Consider the following 19,285-nt stretch of genomic DNA (forward strand, 5'->3'; position numbering starts at 1 on the left):
TCCCTCTAAACACGAAGGCTTGCACCTCAAAGCAGAAGAACGGGAGCAGAGAGCAGGCAGCCCAGTTGCCTTCAATTCTGCAATGTGTAACACACGAGTGATAGGGGTTACCACGGAGGTTTTTCTAGAAAAGTACATCAAAAGAGAGACAGCTAAATCCCCTTAAGGCTCCAGGAGAGAAACTCGCCCCATAAACCCGGATCGGCGGAGCGCCAGGTTCCGGGAGACTACTTTCAACATGTGGAGCCCAAGCACCGCCCGCCGGACCGCTTTCCGGGCGTCAGCAGGCCCCGCCCCTCCCCGGCCCGGAAGTCTCCGCCCACTGGCCCCCGCTGCCCTGGGCGCGCGGGCTGGACTCGGGGACGCGCACGCCATGCGTGCCGACCGCTCGGGACCGCGCCCGGCGAGGCCCGGAGTCCCGCAGTTTGGCCAGCCATGTTCCTCTCCGTGGCGCTACGGGCCCGGGCGGCCGGCCTCGCCGCCCACTGGGTAAGGAGGCTCGAATGAACGCGGACGCCGCCCTCCCCGCCTTTCTCCTCGCCTCCTGTAGCGGCGGGCACGCGGGAGCCCGGGCCCGGGACTGGTCCCGGGCGGCGGCAAGGACACCGCGGCCTTCACCATCTTCGGGGAGGCCGGGGGGCGGCGGAGCGAGGCCTCTCCGGGACGGGAGGCTGGGGGGCGGCGCCAGGATACCCTTGCGTGGCCTGCCGCGGGCGTCCCGCTTCGCGGAGGGACGTCCCGTGGTCCCCTGGTGGCTGTGGGGAGGTTGGCCGAGTAGGGTGTCCCCGCGCCCGAGTCCGTCGGGCCGGACGCCCGTGACCTCCGAGCACGTCTCACTCGGGGAAGGACACTTGAGTCCCCCGGCGAAACGCTCGTTCGTGCTCACTGAGCAGTGCGCGCCCAGAGATGAGGAGGGGCACGGCGTGGCGTCCCCGACTGGGCCTTGGGACGGTGGGGCCGGTTCCCGGGGGAAGGGGCCGACGGGGCTCTGGGCGTGGGGCGAGCCCAGCAGCTTGCACGTGAGTTCCGGTTTCGCCTGGTGGCCTCACCGCACCTTCTCCGGACTTTGGGCCTCTACGCTTGTCCCTGGTGTCCTCGAATATTCCAGTGTGCAGACTTGGTCTCTCAATAAACGCTTGAGGATCCACTCTTACCTGCTGGGCTCCAGGTGACAAAATCGGATAATAATGGTGACAGGGAACAACATTCCGCTACTGCTTTCCGTGTGCCAAGCACTGTTAACTCTTTACACTCGAAATCTCATTTATGAGGTTGATACTGTTATTTCCCCCATATTACAGTTAAGCCATGGATTTAGACATCCCCTATTCTTCTGGAGTTGATGATAGTCTTATGCAGTAGGAACTTGAGGAAGTAAATACCATACACGTAAAGGTTCAGTTGATCCTCCAACAGATTTGTACTTCGCGGGTCCACTTTATAAGCGTATTTTTTTTCTCAACAGTAGATATTAGACTACTGCAGGATCCAGAGTATATGGTGGTCTAGTCGCTCAGTCGTGTCCGACTCATTGCAACCCCAGGGACTGTAGCCAGCCAGGCTCCTGTCCACGGGATTCTCCAGGCAAGAATACTGGAATCGGTTGCCATTTCCTTCTCCAGGGGATCTTAATCCCAGGGATCGAACCCAGGTCTCCTGCTCTGCAGGCAGATTCTTTACCGACTGGACTGAGCCACCAGGGTATATGGAGAAACCTCATTTGGAATCTGACTGTTAGGTTCGTATATTCTACTACTTAGAAGTTCCGCAGAAAGTTCCTTGGTGGTCTAGGGGTTAGGATTCCACTCTTTCACTGTCTGTGGCCCAGGTTCATTCCCTGGTCAGGGAACTGAGACCCCAGCAAGCACTGACCGCCCCATTCCCACCCCTGCCCCCAGCTCCACCAAAAAAAAAAACAACCTCACAAAACCAGTTAGCATACTCCCCTAACCCCCGGTATCCTTCAGGGGTCAACCGTGCAGTGTTAGAGATACTTGTGAATAGAGCATCCAGTTTTGTTTGAAGGTGCTATAATTTTTCCTAGAAGCAATAGGAATAGATTAGGGGTGGGATCAGATGGACTGGGGAGAGGGTATTCTAGGTGGAAAGGACAAAATAAGAAAAACATAATATTAGGAACAGCAAATAGAATTAAGTTCAAAAAATAAAAATCACCCATAGTTTTATCAAACGGGAGATTACCAAAATGTGAACATTTTGACGTCTGCATTGAAGAGACCTTATGGAATTTTTTAAAATTAGATCGTATTGTTCATACTGTTTTTGTAGCCTGTTTTTTCTCATTATACATTTTGAGCAGCTTTCCTGGTTAGTAAACATTTCTGTCATTTTTAATGCTGCATGATATGCCATTGTGAAGATGTTCTGTAATTTATATAATCAGGCCCTTCTAATCTTTTACAAATATTGGGATATCAGATGACCTAGCAAAAGTCAGGAAATACATGAGTAAAGAGGTTTCACTAATGAAGTTCCTTTCCTAAAAGAGAAACTTTTAAGGGAATCATTTACATTTTCAAAGAAATTGCTTATTTTGTTACAATTGCTGCTTTATTAGCTAGCTGCCAATTTCTTCAGCCACAGGCTTTTTTCAGCTTGTCATTGATTTTAAAATATCCAGAATTTAGTACTGTGTCTAGTGGAAGACACTTGGTGTGACTTTGAGCCATTGTTTTTAATCTCCTTGAACTTTATTTTTCATTTCTGTGCAGTAATATCTTACTGAATGATTGCAAGAATTGCCTAAAAATTATGAAATATGGAGCCAAAAGCTACTCAGAATAGATGTATTTCCATCTTTCCTTAAGTAAATTGCCCAGTGTTTTCTCTGTTGTTGACATCACTTTACAACTGATGCCGCCTCATTGCCAAGCCACTAAGGAGTTTCATAGAGGTGAAAGGGTTGTGACATTTTCATGGATTATGTTTTCAGTTTTAGAATTTTCATTTGGTTCTTTTTTTATGGTTTCTATTTCTGTCTTTTCATTCATTGAAGATATTTTTATGTCCTTAAGCACTGTTGTAGTCATTTTGAAATGATTGTTTGGTAATGTCCACTGGTCTTTTTTTCTTGAGAATGAGTTGTTTCCTTTTTTGTTGTGTGTTGAATGATTTTGGATTGTGTCTTGGATAGTGTGAATGATGGTCATAGAGGTTATGAATTTTTAAAATTCCTCCAAAGAGTATTTTGTTGTAGTTACTGTTGCAAGTAGGCAATTAACTTGACTCAGACTGCAGTCTGGCTCCCTTGTGGGCAGCAGCTCACATATTGGTTCAGTTCTTGTAGCTAAACTTTTTGGAGTCAGTCACAGAACTGGGGGCTTCTCTCTGGCTTTTTCTTTTCCTGGATTTCCCACTTGCCTATCCCCCTCATGTGGTGGTGGTGGTTGTTCAGTCGCTAAGTCGCGTCCAACTCTGTGACCCCATGGACTGTAGCACCCCAGGCTTCCCTGTCCATGACCATCTCCCAGAGCTTGCTCTAACTCATGTCTTGAGTCGGTGATGCCATTCAACTATCTCATCTTGTCGCCCCCTTCTCCTCCTGCCCTCAATCTTTCCTAGCATCAGGGACTTTTCCAGTGAGTCGGCTCTGCATCACGTGGCTGAAGTATTGGAACTTCAGCTTCAGGATCAGTCCTTTCAGTGAATATTCAGGGTTGATTTTTTTTAGGATTGACTGGTTTGATCTCCTTGCTATCCAAGGGACTCTCAATCGTCTTCTCCAACACTGCAGTTTAAAAGCATCAATTCTCAGCCTACACTGTGGTCCAGCTCTCATATCTGTACATGACTACTGGAAAAACCATAGCTTTGACTATATAGACCTTTGTTGGCTGTGATGTCTCTGCTTTTTATTATGTTGTCTAGGTTTGTCATACCTTTTCTTCCAAGCATCAAGCATCTTTTAACTTCATGGCTGCAGTCACTGTCCACAGTGATTTTGAAGCCTGAGACATTAAGACTGTAGTTTTTCTCTTGGAGTTTTAGCTACCTATCATGGGATAGACTGGGACTTGCCTTCATGCTGAAAGAAAAAAAAAAAAAGAACAAAGAGACTAATCAAGTGGATTCCTTCCAAAGTAATTGAGTATGGTCAATTATGAGCAGCTTTCTGAACTAATACTTTTATGGCTAGAGTTTCTAAAGTAGTGAAGAATTTAAAAGGGGGTAACGTTCTATACATTTTTACAGAATGAAACATGTTTATGAAGATCCATAGTGAATAAAAATTGGCATCCAATTTGATTCAGACATAAGTGAAACACAGTAAATTAATGGTACATTGGCTCTGCAATTGCATGCAAAAGAACATAGGAGATTTGGCTTGTGGTTCTGACTCTTCCATTGACTATTGTGTTACTACTGTAGGCAAGCAAGGTAGGAACCTTACCTTTGAATCTGCATTTCCTTTACCGCTGAGCCATGAGGGAAGTCCAACTTACTTTATAAGTTGATTCTATTATTTTAAATTACTGATCTTAAAATTTCATAAGGTATTTGATTTACTGAACTTTCTTAAAATTATAGGGAAAACATATAAGAAATCTGCATAAGACAGCTGTTCAGAATGGAGCTGGAGGAGCCTTATTTGTGGTAAGTAATTAAGATTTCAGAATGAAAGGACTTGGAAGTTTGGTTAAATGCAACATTTTAAAGAGCAACATCTTTGGTGTTTGCTGGAGTGGGAGTTCGTGGGAGTTTAAATATAATTGAATTCACTGCATTTCAAGTTGAATTGGTACCAGGGCCACCCTGGGATTAAGACTTTAGATTATTCCTTGGTGAAATAACCGTGAGCCCTAACCTGACTTCTTGTCATACTGTGGATTTTTCAAGATCATTTATGTTGGCTGACTGAAGATTCTGAGGCTGCAAATTGGGGAATCCCAGAATGGCACCAGCTTGAAACTCATGGATTTCAGTAATACAGCCAATACGTTGGCTGTTGTCCCTCATGTTTTTGGTTTCCAGGGTTTCACTACAGGTAGAGGTTGATTGGCTGCACAATTCAGAAAGACTAAGATATGTATGCCCTTTCTGTGACAAGGTACATTTTTCAGAAATCTAGTGTTTAAGGGCAGTTTAGTGGAGTCGTGTGATGATTCAGTTGATGGTATAGTTTTGGAAAATGAATTATTTAAAGGCTGAATCTTAATAAATGAGTTAGCCATACTGTTAATAAGTAGAGTCCTGCTCTCCATTTTGTTGTCTTTGTCTGAAAATATTTGAGTTGATTGTCCAAAGAAACTTTGTTTCCTTTTCCATGTCCTTGAAAAAGCAGAACTTTGAGAGTTAACAAATTAAGGGATTCAGTTCTGTTTCACCGTATATACAAAACATTAATTGATGTAAGTTTTAATCTCAGTGTGACTCATTTGATTTCCTGTTGACATGCTATTTCTTGTCAGTGTTTGAAAAGGGCCTGCTCTTATTGGAGAAGAAATAAAGCTTGCTGTTGGCTAGTTTCTGTTATGGAAAACTATCTATGGGCTAGTTTCTGTTGTGTCGGGAAGAGATGGTGCTTTTGTAGTAGGTAGTGGGTCCCTTTGATAATCTGGTACAGTCTTTTGGAAAAATGTACATATTGTCATGCTCAAAATTTTGTGTCTTAATTTCATAAGGCTTCCCAATAATCTGTAAGTTTTTGTAATTATACTACATTAGAAGGTCGTATTCTCTCGTCAAGTTGCATTACACTTTTTTTGTTTTTTGATCCTAAAGCTACTTCTTATAACTTACAAAGGGTGATTTTGAAAATGTCTAAATTTTTTAATTCTGCTAATATTATTTTGGTAATCATACTTATCAGATGTGTAGTTAATAATTAGTTTAGCCATTGCTTTTGAAGCAAGGATAGATTGACATATATCATGTTTGAATCAAAGTGAAGAAATTAAATAGTAGTAGTAAGGTACAAAGTTGTTCACACTTTTCAGGGAATTTTGTTAATTTTGAGAAACCTTTTTTTCCTGTTGTGTAGCACAGAGATACTCCTGAGAATAATCCAGAAACTCCATTTGATCTCACACCAGAAAACTATAAGGTATGACTGAATTAACGTTATAGTTAACTTATGGAATATTTAGTATCTTCCAGATATATAAAAACAAGTGCTTTTTCTCTGATACAGAGGATAGAGGCCATTGTGAAAAACTACCCAGAAGGGCATAAGGCAGCGGCTGTGCTTCCTGTTCTGGATTTAGCCCAGAGACAGAATGGATGGCTGCCCATCTCTGCTATGAACAAGGTACTTCATTTTTGTGTTAGTTCAAAAAGAGGAGACGTTGTGTATAGTAACTTCCTTATGTGGAAATTTCTCTGACGGTCATTAATGTCATAGTCGAGGAATTTGAAGTTCTCCTGGATTGGGCAAACTCGGGGAGATAGTAAGGGACAAAGAGGCCTGGTGTGCTGTAGTTCATGGGGTTGCAAAGAGTTGGATACGACTTAGCAACTGAACAACAACAAATCATTTATATATCTCATACCCTAAATTATATTTATGTTTCTATTGGTTCCCTTAATAATGCTGAAAACTGAAAGGGTGGAGCTTTTTATCCTTGCAAGAAATAGTAAGGGCATTAGAATCAAAGAGGCTTTTTTTCTGTCTTTGAGAGAAAAAAAAGATCCCAAATATGTATAATTTGCTGTCAAGATATTCTGAAAAGGAATGTACTGTTTAAATACTAGAATTGCAGAGAAAAAGATCTGCTCACAGCTAATGTGAATCTTTCTAATACTTTGCATTTTTGGCCTCAGGCTTTAATTAAAATCCTTATAATACATGGTATTTCTGACATTTGATTATGGCAGCTTGGAATCAACAACCTAGGGAAATCCCCAACCTAGGGAAATCTTTTAAGTGACCCATTTAAATACAGTTAGTATATTCACGAATATTTTAGGATTCATTTTTTTCCTAATAGTGTTTTCAGCAGTAATCCAGATTTCAAGTTTATTCATATCCTTTTAATGTAATTACATTTGTATGGTATTATAGTGTATCATTTATGAGTGTAATACAAAGCCATATATTATTTGATTCTTGTGAGAATCACACGGCTAATAAGCCAGTGTGATTATTATTCCATTGATATAATGGAAAATATATTTTACTTTGAGCTCAGAGATCTGATTTTTCTCTGAACTTGCTCATCTGCACTGATGATTCTGGACTAGATAGAGCTTTTCCAATTATTATATTATTATTTCTAAGTGGTAGAGCTGGGGCTGACTCATCTCTAATTCTGTGCAGTTTGTACTTGACTGACATCTGCAGAGATTCTGCTGTGCTTCATTCCCCTTGTCACTTTCTCACTGTGACAAGGGGAATGTCTTAGAGTCTTTCTTAGAGTCTAGGAGTGTCTTCAGTTTATCTAGTGGAATCCTGGATGCAAATTTTAGATAAGAGTTCATTAATCTCTTATTTACTTGGCATGGTACTCTAACAGTGTTGTGGACTCTTGTTGATTTGTTTTGATTATGAAAAATGTTATAAAGCAAGTTTGGTTAGTAATATACTTAGTAAATGGCAACCCACTCCAGTATTCTTGCCTGGAGAATCCCACGGACAGAGGAGCCTGGCAGACTCGCGCGTCCATGGGGTTGCAAGAGTCAGACACGACTTAGTGAGTAAACCACCATACTTAGTAAACATAAGTGCTTTTTTATTTCAGTAAATTAATGTTTGGGGGCGTTTCTAAATTCCTCGTTATTTTATAACAGCCAACTTCCTCGGTGATGATTTAGGTGTGTTTCTAATCATAAATAACTTTTTTTTGAAAATTTTATGTTTTTGATAATGGTAAGCTTGTTGAAAGTCTTGCTGAATGTCAAGCTTAGCAGAGCAAAATAAATGAGAAACCAATGTGAAAATGTTTTAAAAATATTTTCCTATTCTGTGTAGAATTGGACGTGTATGTACAAGAGGAAGAAATAGCATACAGAGAATAGAATCAAAATTCTTTCCACTTTGAGACTTTTAATGTTATTGCCCTTTCCCCTCCAAGAAAAGCCCAACCTTACAACAAAAACAATATCCAGAGGCCCATGCATTATAGGGAGGTGCACAACAGCAGCTTAGGAGAACTATTTTAGTTAGATACCAGGGCCTTACAATTATCCCATTGATTGGACGCCAGCTTGTGTATTTTGAGAGAGTTCCCCAGGTTCAGAGCTGCAAGCCTAATTTAGTACCACAGAATTAGATTCAGCATAGCTACTTTAATACCGCAGGAGTGAGCCCAGGGTTAGATGTCTTTTGAGAATACATTTCCTTTAGAATCCCTGATAAGAAAAAGTTTAATATTTGTCATTTGAAATGCCATTTAACAAATTCTTTTTTCATGTCAAGACCTGGATATATGTGTGATTTTTAAGTGTCAAAATTGAAGGGCTTATGCCTCGCAGATATCAAATACAGATGTAGTTTCTGCTTCTGAAGAACTTTTTTGGTTTTTACCAAATTGAAGCAGTATTGAAATTAGTGTTTTTTATGACATATCTAAACCTCAATTAATAAACATTGTAACCGTATTATTAAAATATTTTAGGTTGCAGAAATTTTACAAGTACCTCCAATGAGAGTGTATGAAGTAGCAACTTTTTATACAATGTATAATCGAAAGCCTGTTGGAAAGTATCACATTCAAGTCTGCACTACCACACCTTGCATGCTCCGAAACTCCGACAGCATACTGGAAGCCATTCAGAAAAAACTTGGTATGGGGCACAGTATATTTATAGTGTTTATAAAAAATAGATTTGTCTTTTGAAATGTGACCTCTTTCTACCTAAATTTTCCAACTTTTACTATCATATTGGATCTGTACTTGATGCGTAAATTTTTGTCTTACTGTGTTTGCCCGCCATTATTTCTTCTGTATTCTTTCGTTCTCATTCTCAAAGCTGAGTTTTCATGTTTTCTTTCCTAATCATTGAGTATGTTTTAAAAGCTTCTTAAAATTTTAAAGTGTTCGTTGCTTAGAAAAGTAAGTTTCACTCATTGTGTGATAGCATGTGGCATATGAAGTGACTGTATTATCCTCATTCTTCCAAACAAGACTTGGAACAAATAAGATTTGGAAAAGGAAGAATGCTTCAGGAAGGGAAGTGTGGAAGAAGATGTTACTACAGGGGCAAACTGCCATTGTCACATTTACCAGTGTACATACCAAATGAAGTAAAACGAGGTGTCTCTGAACCTTGTTACTGAATATAAAGCACTTGCATGTTGTAAAAATAGCTGGACAGTATTAAAGTATATGAAACAGAGGCTGAAGTCTGCTTGAAATTGCGTCCCCCTACCTCTGAGGTACAAATTTGTGATGACAGTTGGGTATATCAGTTTTAGAGTTAATGTTGTTTTAATTATTTTCATTGTTGAATACATACTTGTAATATGTCTGTTTGCCTTTTTGCACTTGATTTTGACTGTGATAATATGTATGTCTGCCTCATTTTTCTATATAAGTTAAATTATGCTGCAGTTACTTTCACGTATGCATCTCTTTGCATACTTGTCCAAGTACATGAAGGTGGTTTCCAAGATGTAGAATTGCTGGGTCAGATTTTATCAAAATGCCTTCCCTAAAGATTTGAGAGTACTTACTATGCTCACATTCTTAATGATCTTTGACATTAACTGTTTTCTGAGTCTTCCCCAGTCTGATTGTATAGCTATAATACAATAGTAGGTTAATTATCAATGATCAAAATTTATATGGTCTGATACACTGTTATGTAACAACAAACACTGGAGATGAGGCCCTTGAAATTTGACTGTTTGGAAAGGAACAGGTCCATTTAAGAAATCCTTGAATGTTCTATAATAATTATACAGAGTTTGTTTAATTTAAGAAGTTCAGTGCTCTTAAATACTTTTTACATGCCTCTGTAATGGGTTGGTTTTGTTTTGTTTCCTTAAACTGTGTTGCAATTAAAATATTATCTGATCCTTACAGTGTTTATTTACACTTTTAGGAATAAAGGTTGGAGAGACTACACCTGACAAACTTTTCACTCTTATAGAAGTCGAATGTTTAGGGGCCTGTGTAAATGCACCAATGGTTCAAATAAATGACAACTACTATGTGAGTATTTACTTAATGTAAATTAAACTTGTATGACATTATATTTAAAATACTTGATTTCCTGTTGGTATAAATATCTAGAAGGTTTTTTTTGTGGTTTCAACGTTTATTAAAAGTCAAATAATTATGAATAAAAATATGTCAGTTTTAGCTTCCACATTATTGTCCACAAGAACATTTTTCAAAAATTGTCATCCAAAAAAAAGCTATCATTAAACATTTTTGCATTTAACTCCAGGATACATTTAAAAAACTTTTAAATAACAAAAACTTAAATACAAAAAATTAACACCACAGCTTAATAGATAACATTTTGCCACACGTGCTTCAGGTATTATAATTTTTATCATTGTTATTATACATGTACTGTGCTTGACCCCATGGACTATAGCCCTCCAGGCTCCTCTGTCCATGGGATTCTCCAGGCAAGAATACTGGAGTGGGTTGCCATTACATAGAAATAAGCTGTATCTGAGGGTAAACTTCTCCTACCCCTATTCAAAATCCTGTTCCTTTCCTTTCATTCCCAGAGATAACCACTATCATAAATTCAGTGTGTATTCTTCCTGTATGTTTTTTAAACTTTCAAAATATATGTATCCAGGCATGGTAATCATACTGTGTTGTGTGTTTTAAAAATTTTACAGAGATGGTATCATACCTTTCTCTAAAAATTGCTTTAGCTGGATCTGACAAGTTTTGATAAGTAATATTTTTATCATTTAGTTCTAAATATTTTTAAATTTTGCAATTTTATTTCTTTGACCTTTTTTTTTTTAGAAGTGTTAATATCCAGGTGTGTGGCATTTTCTAGTTATCTTTTTTAATTGGTTGCTACCCTAATTATATAGTGGTTTTCATTCGTAATATCTTGTTAGCTCATAACTCTTAGAAGTTTCTTTATGGAAATTCTTTTAGGCCCGTGTTGAAGGTAGATTATTGCAGAAGTTGATGTTGCTTCTCTCTTGCCCTTGGAAATACTACTGGCCCAAAAGAAATCCCTTCTCCTTATATCCTCCCTCTTCTTCCCCTGAAGTATAAGGTTCCAGACTAGCAGGGTGTTTTGAGGGGCAGTTTTAATTTCTGGTTTCCTTTATGTTGAGAATATACCCTTTGGGTGTCTCCACTTTGTGTGGTTTGGATGCCCTCCTGTGCCTGCGACTTTGTCCCTTGCCCCTGTAGGTTGTGACATCCTGAAGCCAAGTTTGTTTGGTGTTCCATGTCTCCCTAAGTTTTCATTGAGTTTTGGACCTCTGAGTATTTTCTCCTTGTCAATGTCTTAATAAAATTTTAAAGTTTTTGTTTTTTATTTTATTCAGCATTTATAGTTGTTAACAGCAGGACATTCAGTCAGGATAGCTGGCCTACCATGCCTGAAATGGAAATCTATGATTTTATTTTAAATGAAGATGAAATTGGACTTCTTTGGCATTTTATGTTTCTAGGATACTTCTATTACCTATAGGGATTTTCTTCATTTTAATGACGGTGATTCAAATTTCTTACCCCCTCTCTTTCTCATATGTAAAAAAAATACCTTTTAACAATATGGCAATAACTTTCCCTCTCCTACATTTCTGCCATTTACTCATAATCAGGAGGATCTTAATTTAAGCAGAAATTAGACAGTCAAGGCTTTGTATGAAGCATTGTAAGTTTAAATATAGTAGACTATGGGTTTATGCAAGAGCTTCTTTCAGTCATTCCTGATATGATCTTTGGTAAGGCAGTTAACTTTTATGGATCTCAGTTGACTGGTGGATAAAATGAAATGGTCACATAAACTTTGAATGGCTACCAATTAGGGGAAAACTATAAAACACATTTTGAGGATGGTTGGGTAGATTTGAATATGGTCTTGACATTTGATTTTATTAAGGAATTATTGTTAATTGGGTGTGATAATGGTATTGTTTTATTTAAGAACATTTAAAAATATTCTGGGCATTCCATGGTGGTCCAGTGGTTAAAGCTCCACATTTTCAGTGCTGTGGCCCAAGTACAATCCCTGGTCAGGGAACTAGATCCCACAAGTCATGTGGCATGGCCAAAAAAAAAAAGTTCTTAGGAGATGCCTGCTGTGGTTATTAAGGTGAAGTGTCATGATGTCTGTAGCTTGCTTTTAAATGGTACAGTACAAACACAAAACCAGAAGGCATGTTGTACATAATTCATACATGACAAGAAATATGATTATTCATGTGGGCCTCCCTCATGACTCAGCTGGTAAAGAATCTGCCTGCAATGCGGGAGGCCTGGGTTCGATCCCTGGGTTGGAAGATCCCCTGGAGAAGGGAAAGGCTACCTACCCCAGTATTCTGGCCTGGAGAATTCCATGGACTGTACAGTTCGTGGGGTCTCAAAGAGTCGGACACAAATGGGAGACTTTCATTCATGATTATTCAGGTATACTTTGAAATTTTCATAATAAAGAGTTGTGGGGGATAAAAATCACTAGATGAGTTTAAAGATTCCTTATAGTTTTGAAGTTCTGAGCATCTTTTGAACTCTAAGCAGTTTTTATTTCCATAAATGTTTATCATCATCTGTTAAAGGGCTTCTGTATGGCAGGGCACTAAAGACACTGTATGGAAGCATGATTCTCTATTCTAGTACCAGAGGCCTCATAATTTTGAGGGGTAGAGGGGATATAACGTAGTTTAGGCATTTTCCTCTTAGTTTAATTTTGCCCCGTTCTGTTTTGACTAAACCTATTGCGTAGCCAGGGTTAAGAGTGTGTCTGTGTGTTTTAACTGTATTTATTATTTTAAATAACATCCTTTCTTGAGGTCAGAATTTTACACAGGTGTACAGTGTACAAAATACAAAGTTGCTCTGGTTGAAATAGGGATTGGAGGGTCAGAATTTTTAAAATAAATGTCTCCAAAATTACTTTTTTGGAAAATTAAGTGAAGTTTGAAACAGGTTGAATTTCACCTGTGAAATCAAGAAGATATCATTAGAGTATTAGGTCTTTGGCTTAGTGATAGATACTAGGCATGTACTGTTTATGACTGCCAGTGTATCTCACCAATTCCTCAGGGATACAGCATTTGTTGAGCATGTGCATGCCCGTGTTCTATTTAATGTATTTTTGCTTTTAAACCTCAAAACATTCTGAAGTCAGTTGAGAAATGAAGAAACAAATTTGGGGAGGCTGAGTAATTTCTCTAAGATTGCTGGCTAGTAAGTGCTGGAACTTGAGCTCAAATGCAGAACTGTCTCCCTCAGAGCACAGGTCTTGCTGCCCCTTCAGCTGCAGCTCCTACTGTGGTTGCTTTTGGCAGGACAGGCTATGTCTAGGAATTACTCAGGTGTGCTGCCTTGGTAAGTAACTCGTGAGCTGGGACAGACAGTAATAAACTGATACTAGGGATTCACACTGATTTTAGTAGTAGGATGTAATTTTAATATGACTGTCTTACATTTTTTTCCTAGGAGGATCTGACACCTAAAGATATTGAAGAAATTATTGATGAACTGAAGGCTGGCAAAATCCCAAAACCTGGGCCAAGGTATTTTTTTTTTTCAATAAATTTTAATGGCTTAACCTAAGTTAGTGTTTCATGTAAACTTAAAAAATTTTATACCGTAAGTCTTTGGGAGTTTTCAGGAGCCTTGAATGCTGTCTAAACCAACTTGTCATTTAAAGAAATGATTTTTTTACCCTCTCTAAAACCCTGTCAGATAATCATCTGGTATATACCTGGATATTTATAAGGAAGGCAGATTTACTACAGATAGAAACCTCTTTCATTGTTTAAAAGTTCATGCTGCCAGAATTTGACTCAATGTCTGTCTTCCTCTTTTCCCCGGAGAGGTCCCAAGATTCTCTCCTTTGAACGCACACAAGATAATTTTTAGACCTCTTCCAAATGACAGCTCTTTAGTTACTCGAAACAGCTATATCATCTTCCTCATATCTTTTCTCAGATTTAATATCCACAGTTGTTTCATTGTTTTTCCTTAGATGGCATAGTTTTGGTCTCCCTCCTTTCTACGTCTTCTAGTTGGCTGATGACTTTCTTAACGTGATAATTGGCCTAATCACAGTATTTGAGATACGTACTCAGCGTGTAGAGCACTGTGGGACTGTCGTCTTTATTCCAGACATCATGCTTACAATAATGCAGCCTAATTACATCAGTTCTTACCTCACATCATGATACCATTACATTGTGCTTACAGTCAGTTAGAATACCTAGATCTTTTTCAACTTAAACACTGTTTATCCAGGTTGTGTCATTCTAATTATTCCTTTCTGTTTTCACCCTGAACTTTTGCTTCCAAACAGACTCCTAAACCTTATCTAAGTGTTCACATTACTTAAAATTCTCTCTTAATACTAGCAGTGTTTGCATAGTTTAATAGTCATATTCCCTTTGTATTTTTTTTCTGCTTATGTCATAAAATTTTCCTTGTCTCAACATATTTGTAGGTTTTAAAGGCCATATAGTATTCTGATATATTGAGAGAACTATGATGTGACCTTTATGACACTGTATTAAAATACATATTCCTTCTTTTTGTTGTAAACAACAATTCTCTGAGGTTGAATTACTAGGTCAAGAAGCTATGCATGGTTTTGTGGTCTGCTGGAAGTACTCCGTCAGTGTTCTGGCTGACTACTGGCCCTACCTAATAAGAAAAAGGGACTTCCCTTGTGGCTCAGATGGTAAAGAATCTGCCTGCAGTGCAGAAGAACCGGGTTTGATCCCTAGGCGGGAGGATCCCCTGGAGAAGAAAACGGCAACTCACTCCAGTATTCTTGCCTGGAGAATCCCATGACAGAGGATCCTGGTGGGCTGTAGTTAATGGGGTCGCAAAGAATTGGACATGACTAAACAACTAACTGAGAAAAAGAGGTCAGTTCAGGATAACTTAAGTTTAGCAAAGGCAAGCAGGCCCCTAAAAAACACACTCTTCTTTCAACACTTGAAATGAGTTTACTTAAAAGAGGCTTGGCATTCTCTTCCTAGTTCCTGGCTTTCTTGGGCTACACTGAAAATATTTTGAGGAATAAAACATTTCCACTTTGAAGAATCAGTCTCCATTATGGAGGCTACTGAAGTGAAACCTTTTGTCATGTCACATTACAGTATTTCTCTTGCTTTGTCTACTTTATTGCATTCCCTCAGCATTCATTTCACAAATATTTCTGGATACGTGCTGTGTGCCAGTCACTATCTTAGGTTGTCTGTACAAATCATGAACAAGGTAAAGTTGTCATATATTTTATATTCTAGTGATGGAGACAACTGGTGTAAAGTGAAAAGTGAAAATTTAGTTGCTCATTTGTGTCCGACTCTTTTCGACCCCATGGACTGTAGCCCACCAGGCTCCTCTGTCCATAGGATTCTCCGGGCAAGAATACTGGAGTGGGTTGCCATTGCCTTCTCCAGGGGATCTCCCCAACCCAGGATTGAATCCGGGAAGTCCCACATTGTAGGCAGACGCTTTACCGTCTGAGCCACCAGGGAAGTCCTTTAATTGGTGTAATATCTGAGTGATAAATGCTGGGAGAATGATTGGAGGTAAATTTAGTCAGGGGAGGCCTTTCTGAGGTAAGTTAATGACCTGAATAAGCCCAAAGTAGTCATGTAAAAATCTGGAGGAACAGTGTTCTAGAGGGGAAAGAAGATGTGTTAAGGTCCTGGAGGAAAGCTAAGATGACGTTATGGTTGAAGTGAGGTGATGAGGGAGGAAAAGGGTGGAAGAGGTCAGAGAGGTAGAGACCCAGGTAAGCAATTTGGGTTGAATCCTCAGTATAAAAAACTGTTGAGTGTTTTCAGTAGGGAATGATAGGTGTGATCTTATTATAAGTATCATCCTAGTTGCTGTGTAAAGAATAGTTTAAAATTTAATGGATGTTGTGGGACAGGAATTATGAATGCTTTCTAACTTTTTAGTATGAGTACCTCTGATTCCTTTAACTAAAGAAGATTCGAGGTAGGGCAAATTTGGGGAAGAAAAGTCACTTTGTTTTGGATGTGCTACTTAGCGTGTTTGAGATGCTTACTTAAACATTCATGGTAGAATGGCTAAAAGGTAGATACAAGCTTGGAATTTAGGAAATACATTAGGGCTGGAAATACACATTGGGGATTTGTTAGTTATTGTATTAATAGATGGCATTTAAAGTTCCAAGTCTGGATGAGATTGTGTGTGTTAGTTGTTCAGTTGTGTCCAACTCTTTGCGACCCCAGGGACTGTAGCCCACCAGAATCCTCTGTCCAGGATTGAACCTGGGTCTCCTGGACTGTAGGCAGATTCTTTATAGTCTGAGCCACCAGGGAAGCCCCTGGATGAGATTACCAGGGGTAAAATTAGTTTGTTTTTAATCCAGGGGGTACTGTAACATTGTATTTGAACATTAATAAATAGGAACTAAGTAGCACAGTTAAGCATTTTCACCATCTAATAATAGGGATGTTGCTTATCAGTAATTTTAAATAGTTATTCAGTGGGAGTTTTTGACATTGTTCCAGATTTGAGCCAGAGACTTTAGAATTACTGGTTTCTCAATCTATTTTTACTTCCTTCTTATTACCTCTTATTTAAAAAGTTGAGATAGGGAATTCCCCGGCTGTCCAATGGTTAGGACTCTGCACTTCCACTGCAGGGACACGGTGGGTGGGAACTAAGATTGCACAGGCCACATGGTGCAGCCAAAAATTTTTTCAGTGAATAAAATGGCAGTAACCAAAATACAGCTATAGTTATTCTTTAAATTATCCTAATCTGGCTACTTACTAGTATTTTTATAATAAAGTGCTCTGCCTTTAATATTTGACAGAGGTGCTAGTTGTGAAACTGGTTTTGTGGTAACTGACTTGAGCCCTGCTATCACGTATACTCTGGACAGAACTGGTAAAGATGACTGTCTCTGTGGTTCAGAACTGCTTTTATTTTGGTAAATGATGGCTAGAAAGAAAATGCTAAACTGATGGTAATACAATATTCTTTCTTTTGACATTTATAAATATTTGTGTGCTAGGGATTGTTTTTAAAGTATTGAATATAACCTCTAACCCTGCTTTCAACTTATTGATGAATAGAGGTTGTTTTTTAGTACAGATTATCTGAAACTAATTTTAAATCCAACTTGAATTCTTCATATTTAGTTTTAAGAAGATACTTTAAATTTTACAGAATTCTTTGGGGGTACAGAAAACATCTTCCCACAAGACGGAACATAGTAAGGAAAAGAAAGAGCGGTCCTTCAGAGTTAATTAATTTTATTGTTTTACTGGTAGTCAAGAGCAGCAAGCGTGCCTGCTCAGTTGTGGCTGACTCTTTGCGACCCCATAGACTGTAGCCCACCAGATTCCTCTTCTGTCCATGGAATTCTCCAGGCAAGAATACTAGAGTGGGTTGCTACCAGTTAACATTTAAAAAAAAAAATTACAAAGCGAAATACTGTTTTTATAGCATTTTGCCACTTACCCTACAACTTTAATTTTAGGCTCTAACAGATAGTGTAGTGACTGCTTTTGTATTTGGTTTTCATAGTAAACCTATAATGCAGATATATTAACTGATTTCTGACTTTGTAGGTATTATACTACACTAATTACTTGCATTATGTAATATAATATCTTGAAAGAGCTTATAAATGATTATGTGGTGTCATTTTCCTGTCCCCTCAACAAATGATTTTCTAGGGCTCTAAAAATAGACTTGTAAGATTGATGACAGAATGTGAAGGGCAAAGCCAGAGGGAATAAAAAGATTTAATTGAGTAAGTTCTTCAGCTGAAATCTGTGGCAGGAACAAGGTAAATGAACAAAGCCAGGGAATAGGAGGGTGAAACAGGAGTAGGTGCTGAGCGAGGCTCTAGCAGCAGAGGTCAGACAGGACAGAGGTTGAGCCTAAAGATCACCTGGGAAAGTATGTGTAGGGGTGAAAAGAGGACAGGTTCGTCTACCTCTTGCTGCCTCTTTTCATAGAACTGTAGGAGGATCTGTTCATGTTTTCTTTGTGGCTATGGTAGCCACCCTGATCTAGAGCCTGCTGTTGAAAAATACTAATAATTTAACCTTTAAAAACATCAATACAAATTAATTTCATCTTCACTGCTTCTAAGGGACATCCTCCCAAACCCTCAAATCTCTCAAAGAACTCAGTTTCTGTTTATTTCCAAAAATAGTATATTAAGTACGTATTCCCTGTGACACTGGATCTCAAGTCAAAATAAAATTCAAATATAAAAAGAATAAATGTAGTGCTCTAGTTTATTAAAACATGATTTTTAAAAACGTCCTCTGGGGTTGAGTTCTTAGCTCTCATCTCTGGGCAGACGCTGACTCACCCCAGACTTGGTTTCTGTGTCTATAAAACACTCTGGCCAGTGTCCCTTGTCTCTTGGCACTGTAAAGATTTAATGAGCCACTGATATATGTTCACTGATGAGTGAGAACTAGTATTAGTATTATTTTTATATTTTTCATATTTCATATTTTTATACATCAGTTTTCATATTTAGGAAGTGAAAATCTTGCAGCATTTGTGATATTTGGATTAAACAGGCCTTGCTAGTTCTTGGGAGAGAAATAGTTTCTTATCTGGGCTATTGTGAGGTAACAATTATAAATGGTAATCATTAGCAGTCAGCTTAATGTTACTTTTCTTTCAGGAGTGGACGCTTCTCCTGTGAGCCAGCTGGAGGTCTTACCTCTTTGACTGAACCACCAAAAGGACCTGGGTTTGGTGTGCAAGCAGGCCTTTAATTTATATTCGCTGTAAATATGTCAGTGGAGAAATAAAATATGAATCTCCTATCTACTTAAACTTTTTATATTACTTGTTCATTTCCATCTAGGTACACCTTGCGTGTAACCTAGCAACTTACAGCTGTTAAGTATCATGTCAGAACTTCAGAGCACCATTTTCAACTGCCTTTTCACTTTTATCAATATTAGGGTACTGTGAAATAAAAATTCTGTCAAATTTCAAGTATATTTTGCTCTCCCATCTTTAGCCATAGGCAAATCTTAATATCTATAAACCTTATTTGTTAGTATTTTCTTTAAACATTTTTGTATTTGTGGCACAAAGTTGTTACTGTAATTTCAACTGGTAAGTGATATGTCAAGCAGACTAGGTGTAACAAGGATAAGGTAGTTGTCTTTAGAGGTACTGTTTATTATTTTTAAAGAGGGAAGGTACAAAAC

At 38.7% G+C, this 19,285-nt stretch overlaps 1 protein-coding gene across 1 annotated transcript; it reads left to right on the top strand.

Moving 5' to 3' along the window:
• The first annotated feature begins 304 nt into the window (after window positions 1–304).
• NDUFV2 (NADH:ubiquinone oxidoreductase core subunit V2) lies at window positions 305–18,902 on the top strand. Its single transcript, XM_069568638.1, has 8 exons — window positions 305–489; window positions 4,549–4,614; window positions 6,002–6,064; window positions 6,152–6,268; window positions 8,574–8,742; window positions 10,003–10,112; window positions 13,551–13,627; window positions 18,748–18,902. Exons 1-8 carry the CDS (start codon window positions 436–438, stop codon window positions 18,839–18,841), a joined length of 750 nt encoding a protein of 249 aa, XP_069424739.1. The 5' UTR covers window positions 305–435; the 3' UTR covers window positions 18,842–18,902.
• Window positions 18,903–19,285: the final 383 nt, after the last annotated feature.

This window comes from Ovis canadensis, chromosome 23, assembly GCF_042477335.2.
Source record: "Ovis canadensis isolate MfBH-ARS-UI-01 breed Bighorn chromosome 23, ARS-UI_OviCan_v2, whole genome shotgun sequence".
Lineage (NCBI taxonomy): Eukaryota > Metazoa > Chordata > Mammalia > Artiodactyla > Bovidae > Ovis > Ovis canadensis.